General features: G+C 42.5%; 1 protein-coding gene across 1 annotated transcript in view; it reads right to left on the bottom strand.

Annotated features, from left to right (window-relative positions):
• MRAP2 (melanocortin 2 receptor accessory protein 2) overlaps positions 1–23784 on the bottom strand; it is a 54708-nt gene extending 30924 nt beyond the window's left edge. Inside the window, exons 1-2 of the mRNA XM_042937346.1 lie at positions 23722–23784; positions 324–457 (exon numbers count right to left, since the gene is read on the bottom strand). Of these exons, the coding sequence (XP_042793280.1) occupies positions 324–450 (127 nt within the window). The 5' untranslated portion in view covers positions 451–457; positions 23722–23784. The remainder of the gene's footprint in view (positions 1–323; positions 458–23721) is intronic.
• Positions 23785–24690: the final 906 nt, after the last annotated feature.

The following is a 24690-nucleotide window of genomic DNA, read 5'->3' as shown; positions in this document are numbered from 1 at the left end:
TTGTTGCACCATATGCTAACTAACTTGAATGTAAATTAAACAATAAATAAAATAAAATAAAATAAAATATAAAATAAAATAGAATAGAATCTCAGTTTGAGAATGACACTGATTCATGTTCCTCCATTAAGGGAACCTTTCAAGTTCTTTGTCCCTCATGTAATACCATCTCTGAGCAACCAGGCTGTTTGGAAGGGGGTGCTTTCTGGGGTTTGGGGGAACAGAGTTGTGTAAAAAGAATGTTCAGGAAAATTCATCACTGGGAACTTCACAAGTTAAGACAAATACATTATGTTTACAATGGGGAATTATATAAGACTTACATTTATGAGCCTTCAGTCCTTCAAAGGAAACTGGTCCAATCTCATAATATTCATATTCCCAGGTGTAATCAGAATTAGATGCAGATTGCTGGGATGTTCTGTTAGAAATTAACCTCTGGGCAGACATCTCTACCCTGCAAAAATGGAGAAAGGCAAGTGTAGAACCTGTTAATTCATCCTCAACTGCACAGTTACTCTCATTGCTCTTGACCTACATTCAAAAGTTCAGAAAGGGGGCCGCCTGGGTGGCTCAGTCGGTTGAGCCTCCGACTTCAGCTCAGGTCACGATCTCACGGTCCGTGAGTTCGAGCCCCGCATCGGGCTCTGGGCTGATGGCTCAGAGCCTGGAGCCTGCTTCTGATTCTGCTTCTCCCTCTCTCTCTGCCCCTCCCCCATTCATGCTCTGTCTCTCTCTGTCTCCAAAATAAATAAACGTTAAAAAAAAAAAAAATTAAAAGTTCAGAAGGGAAAGGCCTCAGGGAGGTCCCATCCATGAGGTCAGGGAGAGGTCCTTACTGGCTGCCTATACTTCATACCAAATAGCCATTGTTTCCTTTTATCTCTACTAGATTGGAATGGATTTGAAATCAGACACCATGTCTTCTGTTGTTGTCTCCCAGAACTTAACTCAATGCCTGGCACATAACCAACTTTCAATAACTGATAATTTTTTTTAATGTTTATTTATTTTTGAGACAGAGACAGAGCATGAACGGGGGAGGGTCCGTGAGAGGGAGACACAGAATCTGAAACAGGCTCCAGGCTCTGAGCTGTCAGCACAGAGCCCGACGTGGGGCTCAAACTCACGGACCGCGAGATCATGACCTGAGCCGAAGTCGGCCGCTCAAACGACTGAGCCACCCAGGCGCCCCTTTCAATAACTGATAAAAGAAGGAAGAGAAGGAAGGAGACAGTATACCAAAGTCTCCAAGCTTACAACTTCAGCCCCATCACCTACCTACACCTACATGAGTACACAAAGAACCTACAGAGAATAAATAAAATCAGTACCAGAAGTGAACTAGCACAGTATACATATACTGAGCACCTGCTATGCAAAAATAAAGACAAGCAACTGATGTCTAATGAAATTGGGGGTGGGGGAGGGGAGAAAAGAGAAGTGGTCAACCAAAAGTCCCATAATGGGAAAAGATCCTTAGTGGAAGCCCGAATCTTTCCTACTGCTTACTCCTGAAATTTGTCCTGTCCTCAGGATGTCCTGAGTGTCTTTGTGATGATTTTAGATTTAAAAACTCTGACTTCACTGAGACAAGAAGTTGCACTGTGCAGCATGGATGCCAAAATTGACAGGTCAACAGAGCCAGTATTCAATACTGAGCACCTACTGTGTACAAGACAGTACTCATTATGGGACGGGAGGAGATGTTTGAGATACAGACCCAGATCCCACAGACCTTGCTTTATATTGAAGAAATAATACAAAGTGACAAATAGCAGTAATATAAGGGAAAATTTGAATGAAAGATCAGCCAAAACTAAGATTCACTGAGAAGTTATAACCACAGGGTCTCACCTCCAAGATCTTTCTGATGTTCCCCTTCTCCTACCCACCTTGGGTCAATATCACCCACTGCTGCCTCTAGGACACAACCCCTAGAGAAGCTGAGGCAAAATCACCACCACCCCTCTGCCCCAAGGCATGAGTCTCATCTTTCCCTTTTCCTTTCTTCCTCATTCCCCGGTCCTGGACCCCATAGAAATAGACTCTCACCCCTCAGCATCATATTGTTCAAAGGATGGTGTGCTCTGATCCAGAGATACATGCCAGTATCAGAACTGAGTGCCCAGTCAAACAAATCATTCTTTCAAAGGCAGATGAGAATGTACCATTTCTCATTTGGGAAAGAAAGCTACACAAATTTTAAGAAAAGCTGACCTTTAAGTAAGTATTCAGTAACCTTTCTAGCACCAGCACAAAAATAACATAAAACCATTACCACAGTATTATCTTTGGTCTTTGTATCGTTTGAACAAGAGATTATTTCTCTCAATAAATTTCCTCAGGAAATGAAAATTAGCATCTCAAACATAAGAAACACTATCCTCACTTATGAGTACTTCTTCCAGAGGAAAAGAATTGTGTGAGAGAGTAGCTCTTCAGTCCTAGGGTTCAGAGATAAATGGTAGATCGGATAAACATCATGTCCATTTCAGAATGTAGAGAGGGGCCCCCGGGTGGCTCAGTCGGTTGAGCGTCCAACTTCAGCTCAGGTCATGATCTCACAGCTCCTGAGTTCAAGCCCCGTTTTGGGCTCTGTGCTGACAGCTCAGAGCCTGGAGACTGCTTCGGATTCTGTGTCTCCCTCTCTCTCTGCCCCTAACCCACTTGCATTCTGTCTCTGTCTCTCTCAAAAATAAATCAACATTAAAAATATATATATATTAAAAAAAAAAAAAAGAATGTGGAGAATTTCACACCATGCAGGAAATGACACTAGATTTGAAGCTGGGAGACCTGGGTCTTCATATTTGCTCCACCACCATTCTATATATTGCCCGGAAATGGTTCTGGCTACAGTCCCTAGAAGACACCATCATCACCCACCCGGTCCCCTTCTTGAGCTGCCTAACTGGTTTTTCTGCTTCTACTCTTACTGACCCTTTGTGATCTACTCTTCACTTATCAGCCAGTAATCTTTGTAAAAAAACAAATAGCCCCTGTCACTCCTTTGCTTAATACTTTTAATGGCTTCCCATTGCCCTAAGGACAAAGCCCCAAATCCTTGAAAGTTCCTACAAGGTCATGACTCGGGTCTTGGTGTCCTCTTATCTTGCCTCATACCCTACCAAACTGTGCTTGTATTTCCTACAGTTCCTCAAAGACTTCATGCTCTCTGTCCCTGCACACATGCTATTCCCTCTGGTAAGAATGTGCTTCCTACCAGCCCATCCTAACTCATTCCTCCTTCCCTCCCTGCAAACTCTCATCTACACTGGAGTCAGCAAATCTGGCCCACCAACTGTTTTTGTACAGCCTCCAACTGAAGAATGTTTTTATATTTTTTAATGGTTGAAAATAATTTTCAAATAATATTTTGTGATGTAAGAAAATTCAAATTCAAATATCAGAGTCCCTAAATAAAGTTTTACTGGAACACAGCAGCCATCCTTGTTGCGTTTTATATTTTTTTAATGGTTTCTCTAGCATTACAACAGCAGAGCTGAGTAGTGGCAACAGACATAGCATGGCCCAAAAAGCCTAAAATATTTACTTTCTGCTATTTTATAGAAAAAGTTTTCTAACCCTCCTTTATAGCAATGGGGAAAAAAAAGATCTAAGCTTCAATTTTCCCATCAGGAATATGATGATGATAACAGTACCTACTTCATGCAGTTGCTGTAAAGATTATGATGAGGGAGCATGAGGCAGACAAAGGGGAAAAGCACAAGGTAACATTCCCCCCACCCCCACCCACACACACACCACAGGTAGAATACGTGTGATATTCCTCGGACACTCCTGGCTACCCAAGAACAAAGGAAAGGGGTATAAGTGCTTACCATGGTGACATGGGAAACTAAAGCAAATGAAAAATTAAATTCCCTTACTGCCTACCGTCCATTGATAAGCCCTTGAGACTGGCAGAGTGACCACCCTCTAGGAGCTCAGGTGCCTCAAGGATGACACTTTGCCAGGGGCAAAAAAGAACCTTAGCTTAACATTATCCCAAACTCCAGGATCCCGTAAGCCAGCTTCCTTTATCTCAACTGCTCCCAAGATATATGCTGGCAATCATAACCTAAGCTTATGCACCAACCCCCATGTACATCTGAAGGGTCTCATGACTGAGGTTTTATTAAATGGTAATAAATGGTGTTTCCCTAGCAACCGCTAGCCCCTCAATGTCCTGGAAACCTTACTTCCAAAAATTCCTTAGAGACTTACTCTATCCCTGACCCCCTCCCAACCTGAGGGTATATAATGAGTTACCCAACAGGACCCCAGTACAGCTCTTCCTGTCCATGGGTCCTGTCCCCATGCTTTAATAAAGTCACATTTTTGCACCAAAGACGTCTTCAAGAATTCTTTCTTGGTCATCAGCTCCAGACCCCATGAGCCCCCATCCCCCCAAAACTTCATCAGATTACATGTGATGTTGCATGAAGTATGGGTAGCCAGGACCCAGTTAAGATCAATACATAGCAGCCAGCACTATTATTATAAGCTAAGAAGTGCAAGTCTGAGATAGAAAAGCTAGACTTCTTCTTCAAGCATCACCAACTCCCCTGTCAGCCAATTCTTATCCAATTCACTATGTGGTTCATTGATCTGTGTGCCCTACACAAATGAACATGATTATAATAAAAATAACTCAAAAGGCATTCATTTAGATGCTTTAAAAGTTTTAATGAGAAATAGGGACATCATGGGATTCACGCTATTCCATCAAGTCAAAAATATGGTAATAACCTCTCCAATTTTTTAAGCAAAATAGTATGAAGTCTGGTTTGATCATCTCATTTTTATTGGAAATCAGGCATTATAGCCAATGTATTAAGCAGAGCAAAGAAAGGCAGTAGGCTTCATCTAGTGTCAAAATGGATAACAGAAAAATAGCAAAAGTACATAAAACAATGAAGGAAATAAAAGTGAGTGTTTTCCATCCTCTGTGTCAGCTGCTGTCCACATCTGCACAGCAGTGACCCCCATCTGTGGCTGCCCAGGCCCACAGGCCCAGCAGGTCTCCCTGCTACTCTCTCAAGTCAGAAAGAAGCATTACCACCACCCTCACAGGGCTGGCCAGGAACCAGCAAACAGGCTATATCTGTACAAAAAGGCAGATATCTAGAAATCTCAAGCCCTTACCCACCACAGAGAAAGAGTTTTCCCATTCCTTCTTTTCTCCCCCTTACACTATTCCTGTTCATCTAAAAGAACTATTTAGGGATGGATAGAGACCAAAGCATAATGAAAGTCACATGTGCAAAGATCCTGAAAGAGGAAAGGCCGTCCTTTAAGAGAGGAGTAGAGGGCTGAAAGACACCTGGAGACAAGAAGGAGTGAAAAGCAGAGCCAGCCTATCAGAGGTTCTCCAGGGAAGCAGAAAGACAAGCCGGACAACCTCTCCCAGAGCCGCCACCATTTTAGGCTTTAGATAAAAGGGGGCAGGGGTGAGGCTTCTGTTTTCACGAGCTATTTCATCTTGGTTCTTAAACTTCACAGTTAGATTTGGAGGACTGTGTCTCTGGCCTCTCCTCTCAAGCAGTCACCAAGCACCCTTGAAAAAGCCCAGAAGGCAACATTTTTCATCCACATCCCAAATTAATCAGCCTGGGCCACCAAATCCCCAAGGACATGAAAGAAACAGAAGACTGCAGTCTGGCAGTGTTTTGTATAATGTCCATTTTCAAAGCCTGGGGTTGCTTATCTGAGCTTTGCAGAAACACGAGCTGGCACCGTTTCCCCATTTGGGAAATGCCAGCATGTCAGCCTCCAGAGTCTGATATTTTCACATGGTGAGGAACCCGGTGTCTGGGCCCTAACACCCCGTGTGGAAGACAGCACCGCGGCGAGCTCACAGGGGAGCTGACAAGCAGGCAGCTGCTGTCTCCGGAACACAGCAAACACAGCTGCCTTCGGTGCCTCTGCTGCTCCTGACAACCCCCTCCCCAAATTCCCTGAATGTCAGATTTCTTCATAATATTAGCATCACCAGAAACAACTTCTTGAGAGGAAATGAATCCTAAGCGAGCTTCCTGGGGCAGCAGGGAGACCAATTGCTCTTTTGAGCAGCTGAAAGCACTCCTGCCAATAACAGCAACCGTGATGAATTGTGAGGGCACCTCAAAGCCACACCTGAAAAGGAAGTTACCTTTTCCAGGTGCACACGTGGTAGTTGAGGCCAATTCATAGCATTGGAGGAGGGAGAAAGATCTCAAACCCAAACACAGACAGAATGATTAGCAGGCGTCAGACACTCTCACGGCCGTGTCAACATCACCCCTTCTCCCATACACATTCCCAACACTTTCATCCCTTCTTCCAATTATCTCATCTTCTCTCCTCCAACCCAGCTTCCCACACCACTCCTGGGCACACTCCGTCCTTCATAAAGACAGGTCAAGCAATTCTCTCCACCTCTTTCAAATTGGGAAGATGCATGTGGACATGGACCTTTCTATGGAGTGAATAAAGGCTCTTCATCGATACCTTTGCAGGGCCATGATGGGTTCACATGCCCATGGGGGCTGTTTCCTTGAAGCTGGACCTTGATTTCCATATTAAGGTGTAAACATCAACAGATGTGCTTTCCAAGTGACCACCAACTCAGTCACAGGACTGGAACATTAAGGAAAGATCCAAAAGATGCTTATAAACCCTAAAAAATGAGCGTGCATGTGCACACACACCTGACAGCATGGCCAGAAAGTCACTCCAAGAAGCTGCTGGCCAATGTCACAGATCCAAAGCCCCACAGTAACCAGCATGTGTGGAGGAAGACCTAACAACCCATTCAGATCTGAGATCAAAATTCCCAACCGCAGCCACACTATCTTCTTTCCCGTCAACCCCCAAACTCCAGTAGTGGGCATGTCACCCAGGATGCCAATCTCCATTCCGGTCTGGGCCATAAATTTCTCATTAGTTATGTGTTCTTATCTCTTTCTTTCTTCTATTCCTAGGAACAACCGTCCCCAGCGAAACACAGAGAAGTCACTCTCTTCACCCATCACCCTTTCTCTCTCCAAGCAAAGGCATTTGAGAAACCAAAGGTAAAGCCTGGCTAGGCTGATTCTGGTGGCTGGGGAGCCTAAGGTCAGAACTTCTGAATCACAGCTTTAGAAGCTTAATTCCCTTATTGCACAGAGATGTGAGTAGGCCCCCAAGTCACGACTAATGGTGCACCCACCTTGCCCACACCTGAGTGGGTAGGATCACACAGAGATCAGATGAGAGTCTACAAAGTTATGAGTCAGGCTCATGATAGACCAGAGTCCCTGGGTATTCCTAAAGCACTTCTAAAAGCAACATATCCCAGCAAGAAATTATGCCTTAACTTCCAAAATCAAAGTCTCTGTAGTCTCCTCCAAGGACAGTGCTTTAAAAAAATGCAGACATGGTCTTGTTATCCAGTTTACTTTTCCTTTTTGTAGATTCTGTGTGACCCACTACCTTCTACTTGTACTCATCACTTTAAATCTCAAGTTTGCAGATTTCTTTTCTGTGAATCCATTTTAAGTAAGCAACTTCTTTCACATGGTGTGGATTTTTATTTCTTCCAATTAAAGAGATCTTGCTTCTGGGACCTTGAAGTATTCTCTTCCTGCTATCTTTTGACTTGAGTGTGCATCTTACTTTTGAAATCTGAATCTAGCCACTCAGTTCAGCCTAGAGATATCACACACACACACACACACACACACACACACGCACACCTCTTTCCTTCTGAAATGGACATATTCCCAAATTTCTCTACATTATCAAGTTTTATGCAGTTCTTGGGTATTTCCTAGAAAGTACTCAGCTACCCATCAGACCTCAAAAATGTGGTGACTGACAGCTGGCAGAGAAATTCTGGGTGCATCTTCTTCCTGTCTATCCCCATGTCTCTGCTGCACAGCAGTAACTTGTTTCCAGGAGCAAAACATGGAGCAGGTTTCTCAAGCCTGGGGTCTACCTCGGTCTTAAAATCAGAATCAATGCCAATAGAAGAACAACTTCCAAAACCAGAAACAGGACTTAAGATTTTGTGCAGATAAACTTCAGCCAACACCTGAAATGGAGAGATGCTTCATTAACAAGTGGGCATCCCTTTTCCACCAGCTGGTGCCTCAGGGAGGACAGTGGTTTGGATTCCTAAATGCACCTCCTCCCCTTAATGCTCTGGGAAGCCACATAATAGTAAATAGACTAGAAAGTAATTTTTAAAGTTAGCATTTCCTGACTCTGTCAGTCTCCCTAGTTCAATCCAGCAAATGCTTACTGCATGACTACTAGGTACTAGGACACAATGACTATCCCTGAGCCCTTTGGAGAATCTTTGGAGATGGCGATAGATCTTTGCATTGCATCACAGCACAGACTATGATAGGACTGCATGGACCAGTCCTCCAGTGCCCTCCTCTTCCCTCTGGTCTCTTTTCCATAAGCACCAACAGGGCAGGGCCTCCTCTGCTTTGCTCACTGTTGTATTTCAAGCAACCCCCACAAGGCCTCACTCATAGCAGAAATACAATACTTGTTGAATTAGTTTCTCCTACAGTGGAGAAGCCCCCACATTATCTTTCATTCTCTTAGTCGACCCTGAACTTGAGAGCAGAGTTCTCCCATCCTAACAGAAACTTTGGCTGGACATCGAGAAGAGAAACATACCCACACAGGGGAAAACACACTCCAGAGAGAAGCCATGAAGCCTCCATCTGGAAAGGATTTCCAGAGAAGAGACGAGTCATAGCTCTGAGGTAGGTGTGGGGGCGGCAGGCACACTGCTCCCAGCAACCGGGCTTCAGCCCCAGCTCTGAAGATTTAGGAAGCTAGGTTTTCACAATCCTCCAGGGCTGAGAAAGGTAATGAACTGGGAAACACTAACCAAGTGGAGGAGAATGATTTATAACCATGGCATCAATTCGGTGAATTACAATAAGGAATAAAATGGCCAAGCAGACCAGAGAACATGCTTTACGTGGTCTGGGAAACAAACTTTAAGACCCAAAGATTAACTGATGCTGTGGAATAGAGCAAAGGAGTTATGTAACATAATAAAACAGGGCTCTACTCTACCCCACTACACAAGTGCCAGGATGCCGTGCTATTTGTTCTATAGGACATCCTACTGTAGCCACACACAAATGAGGCCACTCCCATGGTGGGCTGGGGTCCCCACCACAGAAATGCCATACGTTTAACTCCTACCTCTTTCTGGACTTCACTTTCCTTGGTCTGGACTTCAAGAAATTCTAGGCATATTGAACAAAACAGTGGAATCCCAAGTTGACCACTCTGTTATAGTTAAGGTTTTCTGGGTCCCCAATACTATTTTTGCTCTATTCCTAAGCCTTCGGAAAAAAGTATGTTTTTTATTTGTTATTTGTTTTTTTTTTTTTAAGTTGATTTATTTTTGAGAGAGAAAGAGAGAGCAAGAGCAGGGGAGGGGCGGAGAGAGAGTCCCAAGCAGGCTCTGTACTGTCAGCATGGAGCCCAAAGCGGGGCTCGAACTCACTAACCATGAGATCATGATGTGAGCCAAAACCAAGAGTCTGACACTTAACCGACTGAGCTACCCAGGTGCTCCCAGAAAAAGTATGTTTAAAAGTACTAGAGTCAAATCAAAAAACCAACTATCACAAAGCAGTATTTCACAATGAGTTTTCGCTTCACACCCATTAGGATAGCTGTTATAAAACAAAAACAGAAACAAAACCAGAAAATAACCAGTGTTAGCAAGGATAGAGAGAAACTGAAACACTTGTGCGTTGCTGATGGACAGGTAAAATGGTGCCGCTGCTAGCTCCTCAAAAATTTAAACATGGAATACTTTATAATCCCTCAATTTCAGCTCTGGAATTATACCCCAAAGAGTCAAAAGCAGAGACTCCAACAGCTATTTGTACACCAGTGTCCTCAACAGCATTATTCACAATAACTATAAGCGGGGACAGTACAAATGCAGACTGGCAGTTGAATGAATAAACAAAACACAGTATATCCATGCAGTGGGTATTATTCAGCCTTAAAAAGAAATTCTGACATATGTGACAACATGGATGAGCCTTGAAGACATTATGCTAATGAAATAAGCCAGACACATGAGGATAAATACTGCAGGATTCCCTTTACGCGAGGAACATAGAGTACTCAATTCACAGAGGCGGAAAGTAGAATGGTGGTTGCTGAGGTCTGGGAGAAGCAGGAACGGGAAGTTATCACTTAGTGGATACAGAGTTTCAGTTTGGGATGATGAAAATGTTCCGGAGGCAGATAGTGGTGATGGTTGCACAACAATGTGAATTTTATGTTATACATATTTTGCCAAAACTTTTAAAAGTTCTAAAAAAATTTTTTCTAATAAGAAAATAATAAAAATCAGCACTTCCCAACCAATGTCCTTGGGGAAAGTGTAATTGAGAGCTCCTGAAGCAAAAGACCACCCCGGGGGACATCCAGGCATCCCTCTCGGTGTGGGTCCTTCTGCTATGGCCAGCTTTCAAGGATTCAGCTTTGTTCTTTTCCAGAGCCCTTGTGGTGAGTCCTTTCCATGTAAAAGGAATATTCTATCCAGGATATGAGGAATCCTCCTCCTGCATACCAGAGAGAGCCATGGGCAGTGGGGGAAAATACTGGTGCAGCCCTGGCTCGGGTCCCCTTACCTCCACCAGTCCTGGAGACACACTGATTGCTTCACAAGCTCTCCTTTTGACCAGCTTCACCTTCTGTTGTCCCTGTCATTAGCCAACCTCATTTCAGCAGAAGTCCATTACAAGTTACTATTCCCAAGCTTCCAGAGCCTTCTTGTGGATTGCATTTAAAGTCACAGAGAGGAAACACCATAATCTTCTAAAACGGGCTCCAGTCTCTGGGGAATGTTTTCTGGAGACCAGCTAGAATTTATGGATCTGCAAGACAGGACTGCCAATATTTTTATTTCGCCAAATAAGGACATTTTTTGAAAACAACTATTATTAATAATTATCATCCCATAAGCAAAAAGTCATTTTAAGCACCTTCCAAGCAACAATGAGATAATCTCACAGTAAAGGCAGTCCTCTGCAAGAAAGGAAAGCTGACAGTGACATCAACATGTTCATAGGAGGCAGATACTTTTACGTGGGTCTGCATTACACTGCCTCGGTCCATTGCATTTGCATGAAAGCTGCCCTAAATGGCTTAGACATCCATCCTCTCTGAAAGCAAAGGAAAGGACTCAGAGGGATGTGGTGAGATTTTCTTCTACAGAATCTATGATTCTGTAACTTAATAAAATATCAAGTGTTTTCCATTTGCATCACGAACTCAATGATGTGTGTCTATTTGTAAAAATTGTGTGTGTGTACACGTGTGTGTGTGTGTGTGTGTGTGTGTGTGTATACAGTGCAGTATGGATATAGTACTGTCACAGGCTGAACTGTGTCCCCCTAAAATTTGTATGTTGTAGCCCTAACCACCCCTAAACCTTAGAATGTGGCTACATTTGAAGACAGGGCCTTTACAAAAGGAACGAAGTTAAAATGAGGCCCTTAGGGTGAGCCCTAATCCAATCTGGTGTTCTTACAAAAAGTAATAAGGACACAGGGAGGGATGCCAGGGCCACTTGTGCACATAGGGACAGTGAGAGGATGGCCACCTACAAACCAGAGAGAGAGAGGCCTGGAACACATCCTTCCCTCAGCCCTCAGAGGAAACCAGCCCCTGATGACACCTTGATCTTGGACTTCAAGTCTCCAGAACTGTGAGGAAATAAATTTCTATTGTTTTAGCCACTCAATCTTTGATATTTTGTTATGAGAGCCCTAGCAAACTAATACAGTTTTGATTATTTAAACTGTCATAGGGGCGCCTGGGTGGCTGAGTCAGTTAAGCGTCTGACTTCAACTCAGGTCATGATCTCATGGTTCGTGGGTTTGAACCCCCCACTGGGCTCTGCACTGACAGCTTGGAGTCTGCTTCAGATCCTCTCTTTACCTCTTTCTCTACCTCTCCCCTGCTCTCATGCTGTCTCTCAAAAATAAATAAACATTAAAAAAACATAAATAAAAATGAAAAATAGATAAATAATAAACTGTCCTAGAAAGCCCATGAAAATTGACTTACTAAACCAACCACTTTTACTGTAACTAAACAACAAAAAATTTCTGGAAAGAAAACCCTTTTTGAAATGTCATTAACCTACCCCACTATATGCCATCTTCAACAATTTGTGACGTTCTCATCAACATGTCCTTCAAGAAGAACATGTTAAAATGAGTATGGGTCCATTCAGCCCAACGAGGATATTTTAAACACTATGAGTTCCATTATGAAAGATTTTGTGGGGTTTCAAAAGTCAAGGCCTATGCCCTGAAAGAATTCAGGCTTCTATTTGAAACCAAACTCTCCTCTGTTAAATATCGCCCCTTCAAATACACACACAGAGACGTTAAGGTGCAATGCAAAAGCCTGATGACACAGGCAGACAATACGTGAATAGGATTATCATGAAAGAGAGGCTCATTACAGCAAGGGGCCAGGTGGGGGAGGGCTCAAAGACAGTCCTCTGAGCTTTGCCTACTCTATTCCACCTGCCAGCCTGGACTGCCATCTACCCCCTACTCTGGATTCCTGCTAACCTTTGAGAATAATGCTCAGTCCCCCCCACCAGAGTCCTGCCCAAGCCCATGAGGATTGTCTCCCTTCATTCAAATCCTGTCATGTGGATTACCTGACTCTCTCACTTTAATAATGAGTATATAAGTCAGATTCCCTCAGGATAAGACTTTGCCTCTCCCTGAATTCTCATGCTGATTTATAGAGTTGTTATTATAAAACATCATGGCCAGGTGAATTACCATTTTAACAATACTAGGGAAACAACCACCCTTTCCATTTTAATTAGTGGAGTTTGTGAAACATTCGCCATAATAGGGCTAAGGAGAATGAGACTGGCCATATCTTAAATCACTTTGAGGACGATCTGGCAAATGAGCCTACTTTGTATTTACTGCTCATGCTATCTGTCTCCAAACAGCACACACTGTTCTTTACAGCCCTGAGCTGAATCATTCTTTTGACAAATAAGCCAAAAGGAGAAGGACCAGGTATTCCAATCTCTGTTCCACGGAAAAGGAAATTTAAACCAAAGCAGTGGTTTATTTAAGAGCTCCAGACCGAACCATAGGAAGGCTACACTTTCTCATGATCATCATATCCTCCTTTGTCCGGGATTCTTAAACTAAGGTGTATGTCTTTGTCTTTTCTAGTTTTTCCACCTACCATACCCACTGCCAACCTAGTACAGTCCCTAATTACAAGCAGACAGAGTCTGGCAGAGCAAGGCCAGCCAGGCTCCAGGCTCCCCCAGGCCTTCTCAACTGCAAGGAAGGACTGGCCAGAAGACAGCCAGACAGAGCCTTGCACAGCAACAGTCAGAAATGCCAGCTCCTTGCTCTGCCTGCCGAGGACTGGGGATATCAGCCCCCCAAGTCTCAGGACATACCTGGCTCATCCTCCCAGTTCAATGTTCCTACATCCAAGTCTGGAGTACATGTAAGTAACATCAAGCAAACAGACCATTACTCTTTACTGTTTCAACCTAAGCATATATAATCCATACTCTGAGCTGGTGCAGCTGTGGGATCTGATCAAATGTCAATCCTATTTTTCTCTTCCAGTGCCCCTTAAAATGCATTCAAAAGAATGCATTTAAAAGACTTAGAAGGTTATATTTTCAAATTAAATAAGTACAGATATGTTATAGAGTAAACTGCAAATATCAAATGAATGTTCAAGAAAAATACATATTTGCTTCTGGTGGCCTTGGCCTATGCTTCAGACTCCCAGAAACATGGGTTAACTATCCTCTCCTACTGAGGTAATTTAATGGAGACTTTAGAGGAGCACTGGTTGGAATATATGTCGGTTTACATGATACAGCATCCCGATCTTCAGATTCACCTGTTGCTTTGTTTTTTTTTTTTCTTCCACACAAGAGAATTATATTGGGGGGGGGGGTATCTACACAAATATTCATAGAAATACAGGTGCTGTTTACACCCACATATCCTCACTTATCTCTAATTTTTCTTTCTTGATCAACTAGGCAACTGTAGAGCTACCTGTAGGAAGCAGCCCCCTCAGCCTGCCCCACCTCTGCCTTTAATTGTTGTTTTTGCTGTTACCAAGGACATGAAGAAAACAAAGGCACCTTTGAGGAGAGTGATTATTTGAAGCTTATAAATTATTTTCACTTGAAGGGTTACAAAATTTACTAATGTTCTCCAGTCAGGTGAAAATCGCATAGATCTTGGTAACAGAGGCACAAGCAACAATTCAACTCAGACTTTAACTAAAATCCATAATTTTAGTATTTCATAAAAAGATGCTCAACTTCTGGTTTTTTACTTCACATCTCAGCAACACCATAATGGATTGAAGAATCATGTTTGCAAGGAAGGAGAAGCAAAAATGCATACTTTCCCCTCTTTCTAATAGGACTAAGCAGTTCTTATTCTCTAGTCAAGAAGAAAAATCACTTTGCACCCTGACATAAGCTAAAAATAACATGACCATCCTGTCTGAAAGTTGGTCCCCCAGATAACAAAACCTTGAATATGTCCCATAAGCCTGGGCTCCCTAAGGGAAACCATTTCTTTCTCCTGATTGTTTGTTATGGGGTGTCTGAAGATAAGTCATAACTGTGGGGAATACAGTAATCATGTGCGAAAGTTGCTTTCAACCATGAACAAAAGACTAATGGACACTTGAGAACTCTGAAAATCTTATGGGGTATTTTCTTTCAAGTATTCATTGTATTTTTATTTGATGAGTCAATCTTCTGAAGCCTAACACCCCTGCACTCTGGGCAAGTAAATATTTTCTTTCCTTTTCTAAACGCTCCTACCTCCAAGTCTGGAGTACATGTAACATCAAGCGAATAGACCGTTACTCTTTACTGTTTCGACCTAAGCATATATAATCCATACTCTGAGCTGGTGCAGCTGTGGGACCTGATCAAACGTCAATTTTATTTTTCTCTTCTGTTGCCCCTTAAAATGCATTCAGTGGATTCATCCTCCCTGTCTTCAGATGAACACTTGAGTAGATCCTTGGGTAGACGTTTCTGCTCAAGCAACCACTTCAAAGTCCCAAAAGAATTCAAGTTTGCAGTCTGGAAATAAAAGAAACTCCAACCTGGTTATAACATTAAATCTCCTTCCCTATGCCAGCTAGGTCCCGCTGCCCGCTAGTCTCTGCAGGGATTGGGGGAATATTGATCTCTTTTCTTATTCTCCCCTTTATGTGCAACTGCTTGTCAGTTTATCACCCTGCCAAAATCAAAGTAGGGGCCGGGACTATATGGCCCCTCTGTTTATGGGTACTTTAATGATACTCACTTTCCTTCAGCTGACTGCTCACTCTTCCTTAGTCTCTGGATTTCTGGAAACTCTAGCTGCTGGGGTGCCCTCACTCCTGGGCTGAATTTAGAGTGGCTCCAGGTCAGCCCTCTTTCCTACATGGTCCCACTTGGTCCCACAGGAAGGTCTATGATATCTTTTGCCCTAACAAACTCTGTGAAGGCAGGTGATCCTACTGCCCAGGCCACCACATGAGCCCCAAATGCAAGAAACACCTGTACAGTTCTTGTTGTACAAGAAACTAGTGTTTCTTCAAAAGTCCCCCTTGCTGGATTTGGGATGAAGGAAATGATCTTTCTGAATAAATCTCTTTAATAAAGCCTCCTCTCATAATCCTCATATTCTTGAAGCAGCCAGTGGGGTATGTTATGCAAAAGTTCTCAAATATATACACTAAGATTTCTACTTGGTGGTCTAGCACTGTCTTTTGGAATTTCACATAATTTGAATGTGTGGCTCAGTCAAAACTTTACTTCAGTACCCTACTTACATACCCATACACACAAATGCATAGACTATAATTTCCAATTATTTTTAAAGTTTATTTACTTTTATGTATCTAGTAAAGTTGAGGAATTTGAGCATTGAAAGGGGCAGAGACATGGAAGTCAATACTCTCTCACTGGGGGGGAATACTCTCTCAGTCCTGACAGAAAATCACCTAAAATTGGCTTGATCTGATACTGAGAACAAACCTACTTCCTCTTCTCCAGATATCTGAGGACTGGTCTCATAACTGGCCAAGGCTCCTCTCTGCCAGGCTACATACTTATTGTTCCTCACATGGCCTAGTCTTCAGATCCTCATCATCTAGGTCACTTTGCTCTGGATGCTGCAAAGTTAGTTTCTGTCCTCCATTAAGGGGCCACCAGAAGGGGATGCTGTGTGGAGGGAGCCTAGGCTCCCATGATCCAGTCATCACAGGTTTGAGGTAGATGGTAGTAGTTAAGGGCCCAGGTTCTAATCCCAGCTCTACTGTTTACTGGCTATGTAATCTTAAACAAATTATTTAATCTTTCTGTGCTTCAGCCTTCTCATCTGTTACCGGAGAATGGTGATAATTATATTCCCTACTTCATGAAGTTGTTACAGGGATTGAGATAAAATTGTGAAACACTCATAATTATGCCTGGCACATAATAAGCTCCACACAAATGTCCGTTTAAAAAAAAAAAAGACCTGTCATTGTCATTGCAACCCAAGTTTGCGACTGAGTAGCTACTTTACATTATGGTCCTTTCAGGGCTTGGTGAGCCACTGAAATCCTTGGGTTTTTTTTTCTTTTACGTGAATTATGAATTGCTACTCACTGGGGTCACTCCATCTTTTACTTTTTAAATTGACTGTGAACCTAAATGCAGGACTAGGCCTTCAGCCTTCTAGTATTATTATCTCTTGCCCAGATATAAAATGTGTCTCATGGAGTATCCTGCCAGATTTTTACTTGCCACATCTCTGATAAATGTCTCCTCTATGCTTTCTCCTGATAAATAATACCAAGGAGTTGCAGGGACAGGGAAAGAGCCTTGTTGTACATCCTCTATTCCCTTACTTTATCCTTAGGGATAGTATGAGACTTTGCAAAATGCTTCTGCAAAGGCAGGACACTCTTTGGGCCATCTGTAATGAGGAGCAGGGACCAGTGACTAAATTATTTGTATGTCTCTAGCTTTGGGAAGCCCCATTTGTAAAATGTAAATAGCAACATCCACCTAGCTGTGAGAAGTAAAGGAGATTGTGCCCAAAAGTGGGCACTAGGGCACTAGGAAGCAGCTTGCCAAGTCACTGCCATACTGAAAACATTAAAAGGTCAAAAATAAACATTCTCTAGAAGAAATAGCATATTGGGCCACAAAATCAGTCTCAACAAATACAAGAAGATCCAAGTCATATCATGTACCTGTTCTGACCACAACACTATGAAACTAGAAGTCAACCACAGAAAAAAATCTAGAAAGACCAGAAAGACATGGAGGTTATATAACATTCTACTAAACAATGAATGAGTCAACCAGGAAATAAAAGAAGAAATAAAAAGATATATGGAAACAAATGAAAATGAACATAATGGTCCAAAATATTTGGGCTTCAGCAAAAGTGGTCCTAAGAGGGAAGTATATAGCAATACAGGCCTACCTTATGAGCAAGAAAAATCTCAAGTAAAAACCTAACCTTACACCTACAGGAGCTAGAAAATGAACAACAAGTGAAGCCTAAAGCCAGCTGAAGGAAGGAAATAATAAAGGTTAGACCAGAAATAAATGATATAGAGACAAAACAAAAACAAAAACAATAGAACATTAGAACAAATCAATTAAACCAGAAACTGGTTCTTTGAAAAAAATCAACAAAATTGATAAACCTCTATCCAGACTTACCTAGAAAAAGTGAAAAGAACTCAGATAAATAAAATCACAAATTAGAGAGAAGAAATAACATCCAACACCACAGAAATACAAACAATTATAGGAGAATACTATGAAAACTATATGCCAACAAATTGGACAACCTAGAGGAAATGCACAATTTCCTAAAAGCATATAACTACCAAAACTGAAACAGGAAGAAATAGAAAATTTGAACAGACTGATACCTAGCAAAGAAATCAAATCAGTAATCAAAAAACTCCCAACAACAGCAGTCCAGGACCAGATGGTTTTACAGGTGAATTCTACCCAACATTTAAAGAAGAGTTAATACTTATTATTCTCTGGGAATGCAAGCTGGTGCAGCCACTCTGGAAAACAGTATGGAGGTTCCTCAAAAAACTAAAAATAAAACTACCCTACAACCTGGCAATTGCACTACTAGGTATTTATCCAAGGGATACAGGTGTGCTGTTTCGAAGGGACACATGCACCCCCATGTTTATAGCAGCACTATCAACAATAGCCAAAGTATGGAAAGAGACCGAATGTCCATCGATGGATGAATGGATAAAGAAGATGTGGTATACATATACAATAGAGTATTACTCAGCAGTCAAAAAGAATGAAATCTTGCCATTTGCAACTACGTGGATGGAACTGGAGGGTATTATGCTAAGTGAAATTAGTCAGAGAAAGACAAATAACATATGACTTCACTGACATGAGGACTTTAAGAGACAAAACAGATGAACATAAGGGAAGGGAAACAAAAACAATATAAAAACAGGGAGGGGGACAAAACAGAAGAGACTCATAAATATGGAGAGCAAACTGAGGGTTATGGGAGGGATTGTGGGAGGGGGGATGGGCTAAATGGGTAAGGGGCACTAAGGAATCTACTCCTGAAATCATTTTTGTACTATATGCTAACTAATTTGGATGTAAATTTAAAAAAAATAAAAAGTAAAACAAGTTTAAATAAATAAATAAATAAATAAATAAAATACTTATTCTTCTCAAACTATTCCATAAAATAGAAAAGGAAGGAAAACCTCCAAAATCATTTTATGAAGTGAACATTACCCTGATGCCAAAACCTGAGAAAGAAAGTACAAACAAAGAGAACTATAGGCCAATCAATATTTCTGATGAACACAAATGCAAAAATCCTCAACAAAATAGTAGCAAACCAAATCCAATAGTACATTAAAAAAATAATCCACCATAATCAACTTGGATTTATTCCTGGGTTGCAAGTGTGGCTCATATTTGCAAATCAATCAATGAGATACATCACATTAATATAAGAAAGGATAAGAACCCTATGGTTATTTCAATAGATGCAGAAAAGCACTTGACAAAGAACAACATCCATTCGTGATAAAAACTCTCAACACAGTAGATTTAGAGGGAGGATACTTCAACATAGTAAAGGCCATATATAGCTAATATCATCTTAAATGGAGGAAAAGTGAGAACTTTTCTTCTATGATCAGGAACAAGACAAGGATGTCCATTTTCTCCACTTGTGTTCAATATAGTACTGGAAGTCCTAACCACAACAATCAGACAACAAAAATAAATAAAAGTCATCTAAATCAGCATGGAAGAAGTAAAATTTTCACTATTTGCAGATGACATGATACTATATAAAGAAAACCTGAAAGACTCCACCAAAAACTGCTAGACCTGATTAATGAATTTAATAAAGTTGCAGGATACAGAATCAATGTACAGAAATCTGTTGCATTTTTATACACTAATAATTAAGTAGCAGAGAAAGAAATTAAGAAAACCATCCCACTTACAACTGCACGAAAACCAATAAGATACCTAGGAATAAACCTAACCAAAGAGGTGAAAGACCATACTCTGAAAATTATAAAACACTGATGAAATAAATTGAAGATGACGAAATAAGTGAAAAGACATTCCATGCTCATGGATTGGAAGAACCAATATTATTAAAATGCCTGTACTACCCCAAATAATCTATACATTTAATGCAATCCCTATCAAAACACCAACCGCGTTTTTCACAGAACTAGAATAAAAATCCTAAAATTGTATGGAACCACAAAAGACCTCGAATAGCCATCTTGAAAAAGAAATACAAAGCTGGAGGCATCATAGTTCTATACTTCAAATTATATTACAAAGCTATAGTAATCAAAACAGATGATACTGACACAAAAATAGACACACAGATCAATAGAACAGAATAGAAAACCCAGAAATGAACCCACAATTACATGATCAATTAATCTTCAACAAAGCAAAGAAGAATATCCAATGGAAAAAAGACAGTCTCTTCAACAAATGGTGTTGGGAAAACTGGACAGCCACATGCAAAAGAATGAAACTGGACCATTCTCCTTCACCATATACAAAAATAAACTCAAACTGGATGAAAGACTAAATGTGAGACCTGAAACCATAAAAATCATTGAAGAAATAACAGGCAGTCATTTCTCTGACATCAGCTGTAGCAACTTTTTCTAGATAAGTCTCCTGAGGGAAGGTAAACAAAAGCAAAAATAAACTATTAAGCTATGTCAAAATAAAAAGCTTCTGCACAGCAAAAGTAACAATCAACAAAAGTAAAAGGCAACCTACAGAATGGGAGAAGATGTTTGCAAATGACATATCCAATAAAGAATTAGTATCCAAAGTTTATGAAGAACTTATAAAACTCAACACCCAAAAAACAAATAATCCAATTTAAAAATGGGCAGACGACATGAATAGACATTTTTCCAAAGAAGACACAGATGGCCAACAGACACATGAAAAGATGCTCAACATCACTGATCACCAGGGAAATGCAAATCAAAACTTCAATGAGATATCACCCCACACCTATCAGAACGACTAAAATCAACAACACAAAAAAACAAAACAGGCTTTGCCAAGGATGTGGGGATAGGGGAGCCCTTTTGTACTATTGGTGGGTATGCAAACTGGTGCAGCCACTCTGGAAAACAGTATGGAGCTTCCTCAAAAAGTTAAAAATAGAACTACCCTACAATCTAGTAATTGCACTACTAGGTGTTTGCCCAATGAACACAAAACATTAATTCAAAGGGATACATGCACCCTAATGTTTATAGCAGCATTATATACAATAGCCAAATTATAGAGCCCAAGTGTCCATCGACTGATGAATGGATGAATGGATAAAGAAGATGTGGTATATATAAGCAATGGAATATTACTCAGCCATAAAAGAAGAATGAAATCTTGCCATTTGCAACGACATGGATAGAGCTAGAGAGTATTGTGCCAAGCAAAATAAGTCAATCAGGGAAAGACAAATACCATATAATTTCACTCATGTGTAGAATTTGAGAAACAAAACAAATGAGCAAAGGGGGGGGGGGGAGAGAGAGAGGCAAATCAAGAAACAAACTCTTAACTATAGAGAACTGATGATTACCAGAGGGGAGGCAGGTGGGGGGAATAGGTGAAATAGGTGATGGGGATTAAGGAGGGCACTTGTGATGAGCACGGGGTGTTGTATGAAGTGTGGAATCATTATACTTTACACCTAAAACTAGTATTACACTGTATGTTAACTATCTGGAATTTAAATAAAAACTCTAAAAAAATAAATAAAAGGTTAAAAATAAGGAATTTATAGAGGAATTCTGATTGGCAAAATATCAGGCCTAGAGAAATGGGGAAGAGGAAGGCTACATTTTCCAGAATGTGCAGATGATACAATTTGCAAAGTGAAACCGCACCATGAGCAGAGTGGGGGTAGCCTAGAAGGATGAAGAGGGACATCCAGGGATAGGTATGGACACCCCTACAGAGGCAGCAGGATGGACAACACAGAACAATACACACGCACATTTGATAAAACAATACTCTCCCTTGCACATGCAATGCACTTGATGTTTTCTCTCCCCTGCTATTTAATTTCACGTTTAAAAAAAAAAAAATGCTGATGATGGAGCACCTGGGCGGCTCAGCTGGTTAAGCATCCAACTCTTGATTTTGGCTCAAGTCATGATCTCACATTTCACAGGACTGACTCTGCATCAGGCTCCATGCTGACAGTGCAGAGCCTGCTTAGGATTCATTCTCTCTGTCTCTCTCTCTCTCTCCCAGTCTCTTTCCCTCTCTCTCAAAATAAATAAAATAAACTTTTTTTTAACATTTATTTATTTTTGAGACAGAGAGAGACAGAGCATGAACGGGGGAGGGTCAGAGAGAGAGGGAGACACAGAATCGGAAGCAGGCTCCAGGCTCTGAGCCATCAGCCCAGAGCCCGATGCGGGGCTCGAACTCACAGACCGCGAGATCGTGACCTGAGCCGAAGTCGGACGCTCAACCGACTGAGCCACCCAGGCGCCCCCAAAATAAACTTTTTTTAAAATGCTGGCGCAACTCACTACATTCATATCATTACCCTATATGAGTTATAACCCACATTTGAAAAACAACGAGGTATGGCATGCTCCAATCTACAAACGGGTAAGTCTCTAGAAAAGAGAAATCGTTTGACATAAATTGTCTTTGCAAATCCTTTCCTGGGTGGTCTTTAGCTTTCTCCTTTAAAAATTTGTTCTGAAACACTGCCAGGATTCAATGTTTCCCTCTTTTGAAAAGTCTGGTTGGGGTTCTCCTCTCTCAAGCCTGCTTTAGGTGAATGCTTTCACTGCTCTAGGATGCCTGTTTTTTGGCCTGGAACAATCCAGCCCAGTCCTGGGTTTCAAGACCTCTTAAAGGGGTCTTATTTCTTTGCTCCCAGAAAGAAACAAACTGGGAGCAACTCTGCCTTCTCCTCCACCTGCTGGTATCCTGTCATCTTCCATAAACATTGGATGATCAGGGCATAACCCCTTGATGTGGATACTCCAACTCATGGTGGCCTCTCCCATCCTGGACCTTACCGGTGGCAGGCCCAGGCCACTTTCCTACCTGTGTTCTTAGTAAGGAACCCCTTGTGATGTACCTAAGGGGCACTAGCTTCACAGTCCTAGTTTCCAGGCCTCTACTCCCACTATTAACTGGAGGATTCAGTTGGAAAACTTGTATCTCAACCTAAGCATTTTTCACATGCAAACTGGAAATACTATCACTTACCTTTGGGGTTTTCATAAGGATTTATAGATGGAAGTTCCCCTCTCTTCCCTGGAATAGCATTGGCAATTTCTCCCAACCCCCCTTTGCTTTCAGGACACCATTAAATGTTTCCTTATGTCATGAGATTAAATCCAGAGTAATAGCTGGGATTCCTCGAGTCTTCTAAACTGCTTAGGAAACCACAAAGCCTCAAAACAACTTTCTAACGAGGCGATCTTTTGTCTTCCTCAATTAATTATGCGGCAAGGATGGAAAAGGAAGAAAAACGAAACCGGTATTTCCCTCTAATCAGTAAAATGACCTGCAGGCAGGCTCCCTAGCGCAAACGAAATGAATTAACTGTCAAGCCAGGGTTGATTCCGAGAACCCTGCCCACCGCAGGGGGCGTGCACCCCGGGCCAGCGGACAGCGCGCTTCCCCTGGATGCGTAGGGTCCCCGCGCCCAGAAGGGCTCTCAGCTGTAGGGCACAAAGGTGGCAGTCAGACCAGGGCGTGGAAAGTTTTTCTCACGGGCGGGGGAAGGTGTTCCACGGCCTTCCCAGTGGAGCGGAGGAAACCCACCCAAGCCGAAGCCCGAGCCCCGAGCGCCACCGCTCCCAGCCTTTTCGGACGGGCTCCGGCGGGACGCTCACATCAGCGGGCTGCGAGGAAGGTTATAAACTTGGGTGCTCTCCACGGGGTCTCACTCTTCTCCTGCGCACCTCCAAAGCCTCAATTTTCTCCTTCCCACTCCCATCCTCCCAAACATCCCCCAACTAAAGTCCACCCCCAAACCCAACGGAGCCCGACTGCCTGCCTTCTCTCAAGCCTCCCGCACCCAGTGCCTCGGCTCTGCGTGGTCCCGGGCGCCCCGTCCCGCCCGCGGTTACCGGCTGGCGCTCCCCGGCCCGCGGGCGCCGCTCCTCCGAGGTGCGTGAGCTTCGCCAACGCCTCCACCTCCTCCCGCGGCCCCGGGCTTGGCGAGTCGCTCCTGGCGCCGCGGTGCGGCGGGGACGCGCGCTCCCGACCTGCAGGCGAGCTGGCCCGGGGATGCCGAGGCCCAGAGGAGGCGAGCTTTGCCGAACCCTGCCCCTCGCTGTCTGGATAAGAGCTTTCCGCCAAGAAAGGGAAAAGGGATCCGAGAACTCTTTACCCTCCCCATCTCTGCAGTGGGTCCCTCAGGCCGATTTTGACTAATGAGCTGAGCAAGGAGAGGGCAGCATGAATGAGATTTATGAGAAATCCTCAGCGTTGGATTCAAGTTCAGTAAGGCCGGGCTCCTCTAGCACGAGCTGCTAGAATTACCTCAATTTCAGTTTCTTCTCTTGCTTCCAGGTACCGGTGCCAACGGACAGTCTAAATGTCCCCCAAACAGGGCCTCAAAAGGATAGGACTGGACCAAGAAAGAGTAGTTTCAAGTTAGCAGAAGTGGCTGTCTCCTCCCTTCCAGTAAATCTTTACTGGATTCGTATTCCATGCCAGACGCTGATCTGGGTGCTGTGGATACTATCTCCTGGAGCTTGTCTTCTAGTAAAGAGACACTCAATAAACATAAATAAAATATGCAGTATGCGCCATGGCAATAAATGCTACCGAGAAAGAATAACTCAGGGAGCGGATAAAGAACGTTGATGGCTGTGGTCGGAGGTGGCCCCAAGTGAAGGTGGCTCTTGAGTATGTAAGAGATGGACCACGGGAATCTACCCCAAAAACCAAGAGCACACTGTACACACTGTATGTTAGCCAATTTTGACAATAAATTATATTTTAAAAATATTGAAAAAAAAAAAAAAAAGAACTGAGATAAGAGAGCAAATCCTGCTGGCATCTGGGAGAAAGCCCTTGCTGCGTTCCTCTCA

Source organism: Panthera leo, chromosome B2 (assembly GCF_018350215.1).
Source record: "Panthera leo isolate Ple1 chromosome B2, P.leo_Ple1_pat1.1, whole genome shotgun sequence".
Lineage (NCBI taxonomy): Eukaryota > Metazoa > Chordata > Mammalia > Carnivora > Felidae > Panthera > Panthera leo.
Note: the sequence above shows the minus strand (reverse complement) of the source record. Positions and strands in the feature narration are given on the sequence as shown.